This window comes from Sardina pilchardus, chromosome 19, assembly GCF_963854185.1.
Source record: "Sardina pilchardus chromosome 19, fSarPil1.1, whole genome shotgun sequence".
In the NCBI taxonomy this organism is placed as follows: domain Eukaryota; kingdom Metazoa; phylum Chordata; class Actinopteri; order Clupeiformes; family Clupeidae; genus Sardina; species Sardina pilchardus.
Window position 1 is genome coordinate 20,506,516 of NC_085012.1, and position 16,574 is coordinate 20,523,089.

Sequence of the window (16,574 nt, forward strand, 5' to 3'; positions counted from 1 at the left end):
TTCAGTAATTACTGAAATTAAATGAAGATATACTTCAATGAAATTATGTTATTGGTGAAAAGTTTTGATTTGGATGTTATCATCCAAGGAGGCTGCTAACATATTCAGTTTAGGGTTACATTATATTAGATTCAGCTTTATTGTCATTGTGCAAGTACTGTAGGAGGGCTTAAGATTTCAAGATGTCAAGAAGCAGCAGTCTTCTGTCCATCACCTTCCACAGACATGGAAATGGGTATAGATGACCTAGGTGTGTGTGTGTGTGTGTGTGTGTGTGTGTGTGTGTGTGTGTGTGTGTGTGTGTGTTTGTGTGTGTTTTTGTGTGTGTGTGTGTGTGTGTGTTGAGCTGTGTTGTGAAGTGAAGCACAACAGGTGTTACCTTGTCATCTCCTTGGAGAATCTCAGTTGAGCAGCAGCAACAGACTCCTCCTCTGTGACCAGAGCCAGACCATTCATTTCAGCACACAGGCATTTCAGTGTAGGATCAGCCTAAGACAAGCACAAGGACGTGGAACAATTCTTACTGTTTTTACCCCGTTCTACACGAATTCACTTAATTTAAGGTCAGTGTAGTAGAATAAGTGAAAAACACCTTACATCTTTAAAAATGGCTTAATTTAAATACTCTGTATTTATCTATGCTATTTTTAGATACTGTGTATTTATACTAATTCTCTGTATTTATACTATTTCTCTCTTTCTGACTTTGTCATACAGGAGTACCCTGTGGATGAGTCTTTTTACAGCCTTGACAATAAAACTGAAAGAGCTCAAATGGAAGATTTCTCTGGTCCTTGAGGTGGACCCTCCCAGTTCAGTGTCAATACAACAGGAGATGCCAGGGTGTAAAAGTAAGAAGGCTTTACTGTGTTGAGCATGTGCTGTGATATAATTCTTAATTTGGCTTTGTGAATGGGTTTGGTAATTTGTTTATATTCATAGGTTATGTCTTCAGTGTTTTCAATATAGTACAGATTGATGACTATTTCATAAAGACTTTTCACCATTTTATCACTTCAGTAGAGTTGGATATTTCCTAACCTTGTGAGAGTTACTCCCAAGCAGTCTTGGAATCTCCTAAAATATCATAATCTGATAGTTCCTGAGATAGTTACTGTTAAGTAGTGTTTATTTATTTTGTAGACCCTTGCAGTCTTTTCCTAGAGGGTTTTCTGTTGACATGTTCAAAATCATCACAACACTGAAATTAAAAATCAATCAGACATTACCGTAATGCTATACAAAATATATCAACTTTAAAACTTTTTTTGTTTGTTTGTTCCTTATTTTCCATTAGCGCAATGTTGTTTGTTTTATGTGCCACCAAAAATGCCCTAGGAATGGCACATGTTTGTTTCTGCAGTTGAAAGGGTCTATAAAAATCTGCTTGAACCAGTGGTTAAAATGTTAGCTGTCATTATTAATCATATAATTTGAAGATTGTAGTAGAAGAGATTGACAAACTGATTAACAGTCTTAATCAATATCTATTTATTCATTATCTATCATAATAAATCAGTGGTATTTCAGTAATAGCTTAGTAGAATCTCAGGTACTTATTCAGGATTTTTTCATGATGAACGATTATCCATCAATTTGAGCTTTGATAGGCTGCAGGCAGGGCAGTGCTCTGGTGGTCTGTGAAGGTATTGCAGGTGGTCCCTGGCCATGTATCCAACACTGCAGCATCAATGTGGGCAGGACATCACTATTTGCACCTCACACCCAATAACAGTGGTCCACAGGTCGCTTCTTAGTCAAGATGGTGATTGAAACAGTTGATTTTTTGTCATTCATTTAATTTGAGATATGATGGTAAATGTATGTTGTGAATGTAATACATGCTTGTTCGGTCTTGAATTAATACTTGTAATGTGGGCAACAGTCTGATCATGGTTTCATTATAATCTAATGCATTTGTACATAGTTGTAGACTAAGAGCAACACTATAGTTTTAGACACCACAGCCATTCTCAGTTAATCCTGGTGAGTTGGGGGGTGGGCTGGATGATTGATAAAAAAAGGGAGATGTTTCTCACCTCGCTCTCTTCTTTTCTCTTCTTTTGGCAAGAGGCCATGCTGACCTCTTGGCCTTTCTGCCCCTCTCTCCCTTGCTATCTCTCTCTCTCTCTCTCTCTCTCTCTCTCTCTCTCTTTCTCCCTTTCTCTTTATCTATCTATCTCGAACTTTCTTTCTTTCTTTATGGTTTGTTATTTTCTTTATTTGACACATTGTTTTATCTGGTGTATTTTGTATTTGCATTGTATTTGCATTGTAACTTGGTAACTCGTTAAAGTTTAAGTTCAAGTTTATTGTTTGTTTGAGGTTAAGTGTACTGATTGGGCTTTAGGGAAGAAGATGGGAATTTTAGCAATGACTGTCTAAAGTGTTCCTCTGAGAGCTATTGACGAACATGGTTTGTCACCAACATCAAGTTGGTCAAGATGTTGAATATTATGACAGTTCCTAGTTTTTATAAATACCCTCACTCTTAACAGATAATGCTAAATACAGTACATGTACATTAGTATACAAGGCTGTGGTATTGAATGAGAGTGCTTGAATTGGAAACAGAAGAGTCAGAGACTGAGTAGACGAAGGCTACTTCTGCATTTTGCACTTTAAGTTGTCTTATAAGTTTTGCTGCCAAATTTGTTTCGCCTTGAATGCCTTGAAATAATAAATTAAGTACGTATTTTTATACTAAAAGCAACACCAAAAAGATGTTTTTTTTGTCTTAATATAAAATTAATAACACTTTTTTGCAGTGTACTTTATACTGACTAAGTGGCATTTCAAGTGTTGTGCCTGAATTAGGCAGAGAGAGTGAGCTTGTCAAATACTGCTGATTTGGTCCCTCCCAGCAGTCATGACTGTCTGTCTAATGAAGTTCATAATGGGCCAATTCCCTTCATAGCATCATCAAAAGGAAAAAAAACCTTAGTTTAGTAGTGAACATACAAACAGCAGAAACACTTTTTAAGTGATTGTATTGGAATGCATTCCATACTGAAAACTAAAACACTGCAAACAAGAGCTTTTCCGTCATGAGAGTCCGTCATGAGAGCTTCATTCTTCATCGTGTCCTTTCTGTAATAGAGCAAAACATTTGTAAAAATATTGCCAGTGATATGTGGATAAATATGATTAGGATTAAAATGAACTACCAGCTACTTTCACGTTTCACCAGCAAAATTGGCTATGGCTGATATAATTCTGAATGACTTGAAACACTGTGGAAGAGCCTAATGCTGCTAAATACTGCAAATACAGTGCAACTGTGGCTCTCACCTTGGCACCTGCATCACGGGTCTTGGATCTCATCTTGTTGACCTGAGACTCGGCTATATCAGCTCTCTCCTCAGCCTCATCCAGCTCATGCTGCAGCTTGCGGAACTTGCTCAGGTTGCTATTGGCAGCTTCCTCCTGAAATGTGCACACAAATTAGTTGTATTTTGTTCATTCGTGTATTTGCATGTTCAACAGTTAATTGATTAAACAACTTTGATGACAGAGAAAATAAGGAGAAGGAAACACTAAGGAGAAGAGAATGTCACTTACAGCCTCCTCTGATGTTCTCTTGTAGGACTTGACCTTCAGCTGCAATTTGTCCACCAGATCCTGAAGACGATGCAAATTCTTTTTGTCCTCCTCAGTCTACAGATGGGAGAGGTGGGTGAATTTTAGTATAAAGCATTACATTATAAAAGGTATTTTGGGTATATGGTATAATTTTGTGTTAGCATTTAGCATTATGTAAAATACAAAAGTATGCTTGGTATGGTATAATTTAATATACCTGATAGGTGAGCTCCTTGATGCGACGCTCATATTTACGGATTCCTTTGACGGAATCACCGGCCTTCCGTTGCTCCATTTCCACCTCACTTTCCAGCTCTCTAACCTTAATGTAGATAAATGAAGCAAATGTTAAACAAATGGTGATATGTGTACTGTACCTGTAAACACATGTAGTTAAGCACTGATTAGCAGGAAGAACTCTTTAGCAAATACACAGCATTTACCCTGGACTCCAGCTTCTGGATCTGCTTCTTGCCACCCTTCATGGCGATTTGTTCAGCTTCATCCAGACGGTGCTGCAGGTCCTTGATGGTCTGCTCCATGTTCTTCTTCATGCGCTCCAGGTGAGCACTGGTGTCCTGCTCCTTCTTCAGCTCCTCTGCCATCATGGCAGCATCAGTGATGGCCTTCTTGGCCTTTTCCTCTGCATTCCTGCACTCCTGCACAGCCTCCTCTACTTCATTCGACAACTGGGATGTATCACCCTCCAGCTTCTTCTTCTGGTTCAGCAGGCTGGTGTTCTATGTGTGACAAGACAGGAATGTTCACGATGGTCCGTGTCACATTGTGAAATAATCTCTGTCATATGAACATATCTGAAAAACACCAATTTAAGATTTTACCTGAGAGTGCAGCAGCTGCACCCTCTCACTGACATCCAGCAGCTCCTGTTCAGCCAGTTTCCGGCCTCTCTCAGTCTGCTCCACCAGGGACCTGAGCTCATCCAATTCAGCCTGCAGAAGATTGCTGCGTCTCTCCACAATAGCAGTGTTCTCTTTGAGATCATCATTATTACGTAGAGCGTCATCCAGCTGCAGTTGGGAATCCTGCAATGTACACATGTTAGAAATGTAATCATGTAATATCCAGGTTGATAATATACAACCAAACCTTGTTGATACCTTTGACTACATGCACAACTATCAGTAAATTAATAGAGAAGATCGAAAAATATACTGTATGACGGAAGTCTTTGGTAGAGAATAAGCAAAAAGTGCTTCAGGTCAGTATTGACTTTGAATAATCAAATGGCGTGAAGTCCATTATCCTGCTTGTTTAACTGTTGTCACTTGCCTTGCGTTCATCTCCGGTTATAATTTAAATGTTTTAATCGCTAGAGCTGTATTGTTTGTAGAACTACTTTTCCAAGATACATTTCAACTAATTTCTCAACTTAAAGGACAAACTGCCGTTACTAATTCTAATTGGATGGTTGCTATGTCTAAAGGTCTGTCGTTAGTTCTAAATGGATAGTTGCTACCAAAGATTCTAGAACAGAGCTCTGTTCTAGAATCTTTGGTTGCTACAGCCAAAAGCCAGTCGTCAGTCCTACTGTATCTCTCCCGTTGTCAAGCGGGCATATTCATGTATTCTGCTGTATGTTAACTCTGAAAACATCACTATTTTACTTAGCGTACTGCCATCCAACTAGCCAAAAAACTCCTCCGTCATATGCTAAATCTTGCTATGTTTTGAACGTCAGTATTTTACAGCTTGGATGCATTGTGGCAGTTCATTTAAACTTCGACTTCAACAAGTTTGACGAATTAATATACAAATATGATACGGCCAACAAATTGGAACTACTTCATAGGTGTGCATACGGTTAATGCACCCCCTTATAGAACGTAGGGCAATGGGGAATTCAACCAAGCAGTGGAATAAATAGATTTAACAGACTTCAAAACATTGGGAAGGTCCATTCTTGTGAATGGAACTTTCTGCAGCACTATGAAGAACTGTTTCATAATAGCTGTTACGTCTACTTTAGGAATGCACTCATACCAACTATGCATTTAGTGATCTCTTTACTGTCAATGGGATTATGGAGCTCTGTGCTGCATTGTTTTACCTTCATATGTCCATGGAGACCCTTGAGCTGCTTCTGGGCCTCAGCTGCCTGCCTGTTGGCCTGGCTGAGCTGGATCTCCATCTCATTGAGGTCTCCCTCCATCTTCTTCTTCACTCTAAGAGCCTCATTCCTGCTGCGAGTCTCAGACTCCAGAGAGCTCTGCAGGGTATCCACCACTCTCTGCTGGTTCCTCTTGGCTTGCTCCATCTCCTCATCCTTCTCAGTAAGTTTGCGCTCAATGTCAGCTTTGACCTGATTGAACTCCAGCTGAGCTCTGATGATTTTACCCTCCTCATGTTCAAGGGTACCCTATGGAGATATAGTAACATAAAAATCTAAGTTTCATATTTCTGTAAAAAACAAGCATCCTATGCCATGTTGGAATGAGGGAAACTAGTTTTCTGATTATTTTGATCTTTATGAATGTACCTCAGCTTCCTCTAGGGCAGTCTGGATCTCTGCCTTCTCTTGCTCAAGTGTCTTCCTGGCCTTCTCAAGCTCATGAATGCTCTTTCCAGTCTCACCAAGTTGCTCAGTGAGATCAGAAATTTCCTCTGGAAAGCAGATGAAGATTAGTTAGTTGTGTGGTGTCACTTTGACAGTTATATAAGTTTTGTCTTAAGGGAGCATCAAACAGACCTTGGAGATTTTTGTTCTCCCTCTTCATGGTCTCAAGGTGATCCAAAGATTCCTCATAAGAGTTCTTGAGTTTGAAGAGCTCAGTGCCAAGAGATCTGGTCTCTTTCTGGGCGCTCTCAAGCTCAGTCTGGGACTCCTCATACTTCTGCTTCCACTCAGATAAGACCTGTCAGGTGAAAATCTTTCAGTGAAATCTGATAAACATGTGAAGGAATATTGGCAATTGTGTTAGGACCAGCTGTTTCCTTACCTTATCAAAGTTTCTTTGTCTCTTGTCTAGAGCAGCAGCAGCAGCACTGGATCTCTCCACATCTACCATGAGATCTTCAATCTCATTCTGCAGTCTATGCTTAGTTTTCTCCAGGGAGGAGCATTTGGCATTGACAGCCTCCACAGCTTCCTCTGCATCTTGCAGACGCTGAGCCAGCTTTTTCCTGAGGAAAAGTATGACCAATGAGTGACAAATGTACATGCCATGTCTAACCATTGATTTTCTACAAATCATAGAGTCAGTTCCCCAGGACCTTACTTGGCATCTTCCAGCTCCTCAGTCCTCTGGATGGCATCAGTTTCATACTTGGTTCTCCACTGAGCCACCTCAGAGTTGGCCTTGGACAGACTGCGCTGCAACTCAGCCTTGGCCTCTTGCTCCTCCTCATACTGCTCTCTCAAGAGGTCAGCATCATGGCGTGCAGACTGCACTGCATGGGCTAGTGCATTCTTAGCCTGTGGATAGGATCAGATACAAGTCCATCAGATATGTCATAGCTGTAGTGTAACAACTGAAAGATTTTCCTGAAAGTCAGTCATGAATACCTTCACTTCCTCTTCAAGTTGCCTCTTGAGATCCTCAACCTGTTGTGTGTAGGACTGTTTGCCTCTTGTCAGTTGAGAAACAAGTGAGTCTTTCTCTTCCAACTGTCTTGCCAACTCACCTTGATTAACAGAATATTTGCATTTCAATGATAATGCTTCTTTTCTTATTTTTTCTTGATACATTTATCAAATGAATAGTATGGTTTTACCATTTTGACTTACCATTTTCAGTTTGAAGCTTGGCTTTCTGCATGGTGAAGTCATTGATGGAGCGCTGGCCTTCTTCGGCCTTAGTTCTATATTCACTCATCTGGTCCTCCAGTGTTCTGCACATCTTCTCCAAGTTTGTCTGATAAAATGGTACAGAACATTTGTCAGCTGTCAATATAGAGAATCCAGTGAGACCCATTATACAGGTTCTTGTTTTTATACATTTTATACAAACCTTGGCTTTGGAGACCTGCTCCATGTTGGAGACAACATCGTCCAACTCCAGACGGAGCTCACTCTTCTCCTTCTCAAGCTTTTGCTTCACTCTCTGAAGGTTGTCAATCTGCTCCCCGAGGTCAGCTACGCTGTCTGCGTGCTTCTTCCTCAGTGTTGAAGCAGTGGCCTCATGTTGCAGAGTGGACTCCTCAAGGTCTCTGCGCAGCTTCTGGAACTCAGCCTCCCTCTTCTTGTTCATCTCAATCTGGGCAGCAGTGGCACCTCCAGCCTCCTCCAGCCTCTCACTGATCTCCTCCAGCTCTCTGGCCAGGTCTGCCCGCTGCTTCTCCACTTTGGCTCGGGCAGCTCTCTCAGCCTCCAGCTCTTCCTCCAGCTCCTCAATGCGAGCCTAAGGAAAGTAAAATCGGAAGTATATTTAATAGAAATATACATATGTTTTCACAAAATGTTATGTTTTATTTCTTAATAGTTTTTATTCTCCATTTACCTGCAGCTCCTTCAGTTTCTTCTGGAGCTGGGCAGCCATAGCTTGTTCATCTTCAATCTTGCTATTAAGTTGACTGATCTCAAAGTCTTTCCTGTATTGAAACAGCCAATGAAAATGTCAATAGAATATATGCTTTGTAAAATGTGTTTGTTATTTATTATAGATGACTGTCTGATTTGTACATACTTCTTCATCCGCTCTTCTAGCTGTTGTTTGTCATTCTCCAAGTCCATAAGACTTTCCTGGGTCAACTTTAAGTCACCCTCAAGCTTCCTCTTAGCTCTTTCAAGATCCATCCTAAGTTTCTTTTCCTGTTCCAGGGACCCTTCAAGCTATTGAGAATAAAAAAAGGAATTTTATAAGTTTTATAAGTTATTAATTTCATGCAGTGAGAAATAGGTGCCTGTTGGTTTTATTGCCTACATCATCAACTTGCTGTTCCAGCTTGGTTTTGGCCTTAGTCAGAGTGTTGACTTTGTCCTCCTCACTCTGAAGGTCATCCAGTGTTTGCTGGTGAGCCTCTTGCAGTGCTTTCTTCTCCTTGGTCAGCTTGGCAATGATTTCATCAAGAGCTGCCATCTCTTCTGTCAGGTTTTTAACCTAAAGGTAAAGTCGACCATTGTCAAATGATTGATTACTTAATTACTTGACTTGATTTTCCTTGGTTATTTTCAGTTCTGCTGACCTTATTCTCAGTGGCATGCTTCTCTTTCTCTACTTTAGCAAGAGTGAGCTCCAGATCATCAATATCCTTCTTAAGCTCAGAGCACTCATCCTCCAATTTCCTCTTCTTTGCAGTGAGCTCTGAATTCATCTCTTCTTCATCTTCCAGTCTCTCAGTCAGCTCCTTGGATTTGGCCTCAAGCTGGATCTTGCTCTTGATCAGACCTTCACAGCGTTCCTCAGCATCACAAAGACTGTCTTGTTCCTGTGATGAACAAAATATTGTAGATTAATAGATTGAAGCTACAAATGAAAGTAGATCTGAGTACTATATTTGTATATGCTTTTGGATATTCATTACATTTTAATTGGTAGATCTTTCACTGACTAATAATGGCTGGTTAAATTGTAGAATATACTCACAGTCTGGACTTGAAGTTGCAGGTCATTCTTCTCTTGGAGAACAGAAACCATTTTCTCCTCCAGCTCTTTTCTACGAGCCTCAGATTTAGCATAGGCCTCCTTCAGCTTCAGGAATTCTTCCTTCATGTTTGCCATCTCTTTCTCAGACTCAGCGGACTTCAGCAGGGGCTTGATCTTGAAGAACATCTTCATCCAGGGCCAATTCTTGACACCCATGAAAGCACGGACATTCCACTGAATGACAAGAAGGGAATCCCTGAAGATTTGAAAGGTGAAAAAATAGATAACAGATAACATTATTCATTGTCTTTTAAAAGAACAACAGCAACAGAAGCAAAACATGTCCTAGGTGTGTTTAAGTGGCAACACCTTCATATTTAAGACATGTTGATTTTTTAAAGCAATGTTGTGTTGCTTACACAAATGGAATTGCAATGAATGGAAGGTAGTTTTAGGTAAAAAAATGAATTAAATGAATATCAAATTCTCAAATTACTTCACCTGTATACCTGTCATGAAGAATAGTTTTCTGAGAATTCAATGTAAAGAAGTAGACTCTAGCATTATTTACACATTTGAATGATTATTAAACCAGTGTTTCTTGCTTTCTCGGTGGACATTTTTGTGGAATGACATCCTTCATTCAATCAGTAAACCTACAGTATTTACCTGCGTTCAACAATCTTCTGGAATTCAATTCTTGCCAGCATGCCTCTTGCTCTTGATTGGATACCAGTGATGATTAGAGCAAGACGGTCGTCTCTCATCTCCTCAAGAACACCCAGGAGACCAGCTTTGAAGAACACCTTTGAATGAACAGTTTATATGTTTAGAATTATAATGTTATTACGCTTAACAAAACATGCATTTTAGAGTGTTAGTGGTCTGCCGAAAAGGTTGAAGGTTTATCAGCATTATACTGTGAAGCACCTTAGTGTGTCCGAATCTGTACTGCTCATGGTCAACATCCAGGGATCCAAGCAGTTTTTCTGCTCCTTTCTTATTGTCAATGAACTGTCCATCAGGGATAGCTGCAGGATTCAGGATACGGTATCTGAAGAGGTTACAAAAGTCCTGATATAGACATGTTCTCTCAAAATTGTTACAAGAAATGTATACTAATTAGGACCAAAACACATTTTACCTCTGTTTGAAGTCTGCATACTGGATCCTATTGGGGAAGCCCTTTCTGCAGATCCTGATGCCTTCCAGCACACCGTTACAGCGCAGCTGGTGCATGACCAGAGGATTCTCCATGGCCCCAGGAGTCTTGGTCTCGTTGGGGATGAGGCAGCGCACAAAGTGGGGGTGAGTTGACCTCAAGTTGGTCATCAGCTTGTTCAGATTTTCCTGTTGTTCAGACATTTAAATGAGAACAAAAATCAGTAGGACTGCACAGAATCCCAGTAGGCCCATCTTGAATATTCCCTTGGGGATCAATAAAGTAGAATAGAATAGAATATATACTTTTTTGATCCTGTGAGGGAAATTCAGTTATCTGCATTTAACCCAATTTAACCGAATTAGTGAACACACAGCACACAGTGAAGTGAATCACACAACCCAGAGCAGTGAGCTGCCTGCCCAACCAGCGGCACTCATGGAGCAGTGAGGAGTTAGGTGCCTTGCTCTCATTGATCTACTTAAAAGAAAGATATGTGGTACTAGTAAATGTATTCACTTTAGTATGTTATCTTAACCTGTTACACTTACCCTGTGAAGGGCAGATACAGTCTGGAAAGAAGAACCCTTCTTCTTCTTGCCACCGCCACCCTCCGGGGCTATAAAAATACCATCTCCATCAGCTCTTTACATAAATTTGACGGTGATTTATCAATATCACAGGATTAATTAGGAAAAAATTGACAGAATACCTGAGTCAGCACCGGCATAGCCAGCAAAGAGAGCGCACAACATCTTAAGAGTTGACTTCTGAAAAAGTCCGACCACGGTCTCATTGAGAGGGTCTTTGTTCTTCACCAGCCAGTTGCCAATGTTATAATCAACAGTGCCAGCATAGTGAACCAGGGAGAAATGGGCCTCTGGTCTCCCCTTGACAATCCTTGGCTTCTGGAAGCAGGCATTTTTGCCCAAATGGTTGTCATAAAGCTTCGCTTTGAATGTTGAATCACTGGCCTTGGGGAACATGCACTCCTCTTCAAGGATGGACATGATACCCATGGGCTAGGGAGGAAAGAATGTGGAAGGAAGATTATTCAAAAGATTTTACAACCACACAAATAATAGAGATATATGCCTTCAAAGAAATATGTAGTAAATAAAGTGTCACTCACTTTCTCAATAAGCTCAATGCAAGCGGCCAAGTCCATGCCGAAGTCAATGAACACCCACTCAATGCCCTCCTTCTTGTACTCCTCTTGCTCCAGCACAAACATGTGGTGGTTGAAGAACTGCTGCAGCTTCTCATTAGTGAAGTTGATGCACAGTTGCTCAAATGTGTTGAACTGAAAGACAATGGGCATCTCATTAATATTGTATATTTTGTTTAAAAGTGTAGTGTTTGTCTTAGCTTTAAAACTCACATCAAAGATCTCAAATCCAGCAATATCCAGCACACCAATGAAGAACTGGCGAGGCTGTTTGGTGTCCAAGGTCAGGTTGATCTTGACAACCATCCAGTTGAACATCTTCTCATACACTGACTTGGACAGGGCTCCAATAGAGTAGTACACCTAATTATGAAGGTGTAATGAATAGCATGGAATATGCCAATGAATAAGGTGTGACAGCTGTACTGATGATGGAATTAAACACTTAAACACCCAACATGAGTTTCTAACAGCCTTGTTATTTAAAGGTATACTATGCAGTTTCAAGTAATTTTGGCGACTCTAGAGCTCCCCTTAGACTCACAATATATTTATATTTTACGTTGCTGTTGTATATAGCCTACTTCTCATGGCTTGTCCCCCTGTACACAATGAAAATGCTTCTCATGGAGGCAAAGGTTTAACAACAAGTGAAAACTCCAAAGAGCTAAATCTACTGACAAGGTAATGTTTCAAAATTATGTCTTTGGTTTGCGATTCTTGAAGTTACATTGCTGGTTCTGTTGGTAGCGACCTGAACAATTACCCTATTACAAGTTTGTTTACCATCAAATTGGCTTTGTAGAGGTTGTACTGCATTTAGGTAAAGATCTTGCAGAGTGTACCTTTAATAGCTCTACCTTGTACATAACACATTAGTGACTCAGTGTAGTTAACCACTATCAATATGTATAATACTTACAAAACTGTAATATCACAAGAGCTCCTATTCTGAATTTTGATATTACCTGCTGAACACTCTGTCCCTTGGTGACCCACTCGTTTCCTACTTTGACCCTTGGGTGACACAGACCCTTGATGAGGTCAGCAGAGTTCAGGCCCATGAGGTAAGCGACTTTGTCGGTATCTGGAGTACAAATATCACAGTTACACCTTTGTCCATATTTAACTATAACATGTGGGTTACATCTAAAATCCAGAAATTACTACTCACCCTCAGTGCCATCAGCCTCTGCCTGCTCCTCTCTCTGCTTCTGCTTGAACTTCATGTTACCATAGTGCATAATGGAACCAGTCAGCTTGTAAATACCGTTCTTCTCCTCTTGAGTAAAGCCCAACACATCAAAGGCATCCTGTAACAAATCAAATATTTCTTTCACTAGTACACCCCTCAACATGACTCTGTATGAGGATATCAGAAAGTTAAAACAGGCCCCGGCAGTGGCGCAACTGGCTGGGGCACCTGCACCGTACGCGGGTTCGATTCCCGCCCCGTGGTCCTTTCCAGATCCCACCCCAACTCTCTCCCACTCACTTCCTGTCATTCTCTCTACTGTCCTGTCCAAATAAAGGCATAAAAAAGCCCCAAAAAATAATCTTTAAAATAAAAGAAAGAAAGTTAAAACAGGCCTACTCACGTCAGTAGCCATCAACTCATCAGCATCACAAATAGAGGCTACTTGTGTCTCTCCTTGGGAGATGAACGCGTAGTCATAGGGGTTGGAGGTGATCAACAACATCTCTGCAGAAAGCAAGACCATAGTTCAAGTAACGCTACTGTAACTGAGCTAAGGAAACAATTGAATAATTAAACACTTAGGCCCTGTGTCCGACAATCACGTTTTTTGTGCTGACAGCTCCCTCATCCACCTTTTATCAGCACTTGTTCAGCGCTTGTTGCAAGGTTACGAGGTTTCCCCCTCTTCAATTATGATTAGTCATTGAGAGAGAAGTGACATTTACAAGTCCACCGTTGTTCTAAAAGTTGAATGGATTTCAACTTTCAGCACTCTGAGCGCTGTATAAAAAAAACAGTCAGCGACGAGGGCTTTTTTTCTGCTGAGAGTCTTGTGAATGCTGAACTTCATAGAATTTTAATTGAAATAGCCACTGTTGGCGCAAAATACGTGATTGATGGACACAGGCCCTTTTTTCACTTTCATGGACTCAAATGCCTGGAGATATACATGCATTTCTCACCCAACAGCTCCGGTTTCCTTTGGGACAGGATCTGGTAGAAGATGTGGTAGTCTCTCTCAGCCTTGAGCTGAAAAGTGACCCGGGACTTCTCCAGCAGATCTAGGGATTGAAGAGTAATTATCAATTTCAAACTATTGCTTTGGTCTCCACAGATGAAGACGGTCAAAAAAGGCTTATACTGTATACTTACAGGTCTCAATATCTGCTGAGGACAGCTTACCGCTCACACCAAAGTGGATGCGGATGAATTTACCCTAGCACGAGAGACACAAATTAAACATGGCAGTGATTTTGAGTTGGAATTCACAAGAGTGGATTTTGAGTGGAAATCAATAGAGGGCTTACGAAGCGGGAGGAGTTGTCATTTCTGATGGTCTTGGCGTTACCAAAAGCCTCCAGAGCAGGGTTACACTGGATGATTTGATCTTCCAAGGTGCCCTGGGAAAATTAAACACAACACATAAATTCACCTTTCTAATGCTAGGTCTTGGAGATTCGCTTGGCCCACCTATTAGCCCTGTTCATTTTAATTTTACTGAGATAATAGTTTGGCTCCTGTCAATGTGTATTCCTCAGCCACCAGGAAAAATTTAATTGTCATACATGCAAACATCTACAAGTTGCAGTTTGAAGAATATGTAGACAGCAAAGGTAATACATCATTTCCTGATTGCCAATGCTGTTTATTAGCAGTTTGTAGAGGTTAGGCTTAGTAGGAAATAGCATTAGGAATCACTGATCAATTGTGAGTGCCCAGACTCTCTTAATGAAGTGAGTGAGTCTGGTGAAATCAGGCTACTTGCAGACTGGAAATTATGTCCAGCACCCAGTGAGGTGATATACCTTTTTGTCCTGAGAGGGGTCCTTCTTTCCTGTTGCTGCAATGCTAGCAAAGTACTGGATGACTCTTTTGGTGTTCACAGTCTTTCCGGCACCAGATTCTCCGCTGTTGGTAAAAAAACAAAAGTATTTAAAGGTTCACTCCCTCATCAACAAGTTAACAAGAATTTTAGAATCAAAGACTGGATTATACTCACGTGATAAGGACAGACTGGTTCTCTCTGTCTGTGTAATGTACAAGCATGAAATGTTAATATAAAAACATGGTATGTTATATTCATGAATTCATGCTATCAATTTAAATGCAACATGATGAATCCTTGTCATCAATTGTCATCAATTTTCAATATATTGCATCCATTTAGTGCTAAGGCAGCCGCTTTAACGGAGGGTCTTTACCTGTGAGCATGTACTGGTAGGCATTGTCAGAAATTGAGAAGATGTGGGGAGGAGCTTCAGTTCTTTTCTTGCCTCTGTAAGCAGCGACAACTTCCTTGTCGTACACTGGCAACCACTTGTAGGGATTGACAGTTACACAGAACAACCCAGAGTAGGTCTGCACAGATAGACATACTATTGATTATGACCAATGTTAGAAATGAAGCAATAGAGTAAGTCTTCAGAAAGAAATGGTTAGTTTGGTTAGTTGATTTTGCTACTATGGGACAGAGCCTCGGGTTTGTACTCACGTAGATCATCCAGGCTGCGTAACGCTCTTTGAGGTTAAACAGCACAGCAGGCTCATGCAGAAAGGTGAACATCGCCATGTCCTCAATTTTGTCATACTTTGGTGGGTTTTGTTGGTGGACATCTACATCTTTCACAGTGACAGTCTGCGTAATAGAAACAAAATCAGTCTCTCCAGAGCATGCACTCCTTCATCTTTATTTAGCATATTTGTCATACAGAACATCTAAGCAGCTCAATACAAATCTAGTCTGAAAAACGCAAAAATTGCATTTCTATAGTAAGCTGAAAGTAAGTGAGAACAGTGTGCCTTCCATGGTACACCTCCCCCCAACATTCAAAATCCATTGTATACACCATATGAAAATTAGAAATATAATCTTTGTGTTGTTTTATCCAATATTACTTGTGCAGATGTATACTGAAGCATATATTCTACACAACCATTGAACCAACAAAGTAAATGCAAAAATAGAGGCTTGGTGCCGCCCCTCTAGTTGGACCATTTTCCTTATTTGTGGCCAGACCCTTAATCTGAAAGATTTCAGGGTCTGGTTTACTACCAGGCTAGAAACTACTGTGTCAGCTTTCCAAAGAGGTCAAGCATTTGATGGTAGGCCAAACTGGGTGGGAACAGTGGCTTCTAGAGTAAGAACAGTGTGATTTCAGGGAAAATGCCTAGAGATGGTCCAATCTAGACCAAAGAACAACTAAATGGAAAATATATAGGAATATAGGATAGTGATTTAAGAATTACCTTATCAAACTCAGTAAGAACAGTGACTTTGTCCCCGTCTCTGCTTTGGACCGTTCCTTTCACATATTCAACCTCAGGGTCCACCACAAAGCAGGCCCTCTTAATGTCAAAGGGACGAGTCTGGGCCTCCAGACGCTCCATATCTGACTTCCTCAGAAAAGGAGCCGCCTGCCCAAACTCTGCCATCAATGCATCACCCATGGTGAAGACTGCAATGTAAATTATTTGAAGTGATTAATTCCTGCACATAGAAAACATGATTCGACTTGGACTTTGTGGACGAAGAACATGATTATAGCAATATGTCTGACAAGTGACAAGTTAGAATGTTTAAAAACAAATTTAAAAAAAATCATTTTAAGACTAGCATGTGACAGGCAGAACTTTAGCCAATACTGTAAGATACTAAGGTGAGTGTTGTTAAGTTGTTTCAAGTGAAGATTTGAAATGAATAAAGTGGATCTGTAGAATCAGATTGGTGAAGTTTACGTAAGGGATAACGGCCGACGAGGTGAACGGTTCGATGGAAATAATGGCTAGGTGGAGGTCTAGAACTCCGGCGACGTGCGAAGCTGGAGGACTGGTACTCTTGAATCTGTTCCTCAGTATATTGAACAACTTAAACATTGTCCTTGAGAGTGATCAAAATGTTAATAGCCACATGAAAGCAAT

At 40.6% G+C, this 16,574-nt stretch overlaps 1 protein-coding gene across 1 annotated transcript; it reads right to left on the bottom strand.

The window, feature by feature from the left end:
- Positions 1–375: 375 nt before the first annotated feature.
- Positions 376–16,103, bottom strand: LOC134066601 (myosin-7-like). The gene is made up of 37 exons (XM_062521969.1): positions 15,903–16,103; positions 15,148–15,291; positions 14,858–15,014; positions 14,656–14,683; positions 14,462–14,564; positions 13,964–14,056; positions 13,809–13,872; positions 13,619–13,717; positions 13,057–13,160; positions 12,633–12,771; positions 12,427–12,545; positions 11,672–11,821; positions 11,423–11,593; positions 11,003–11,312; positions 10,842–10,909; positions 10,273–10,478; positions 10,059–10,182; positions 9,798–9,934; positions 9,129–9,384; positions 8,728–8,970; positions 8,466–8,642; positions 8,229–8,374; positions 8,043–8,133; positions 7,554–7,943; positions 7,331–7,457; positions 7,109–7,227; positions 6,822–7,018; positions 6,543–6,726; positions 6,293–6,458; positions 6,083–6,207; positions 5,654–5,962; positions 4,425–4,628; positions 4,026–4,322; positions 3,800–3,904; positions 3,562–3,657; positions 3,292–3,426; positions 376–489 (listed from the first exon to the last, which is right to left on the bottom strand). The coding sequence occupies exons 1-37, from the start codon at positions 16,101–16,103 to the stop codon at positions 376–378; spliced, it is 5,898 nt and encodes a 1,965-aa protein (XP_062377953.1).
- Between the last annotated feature and the right edge of the window lie 471 nt (positions 16,104–16,574).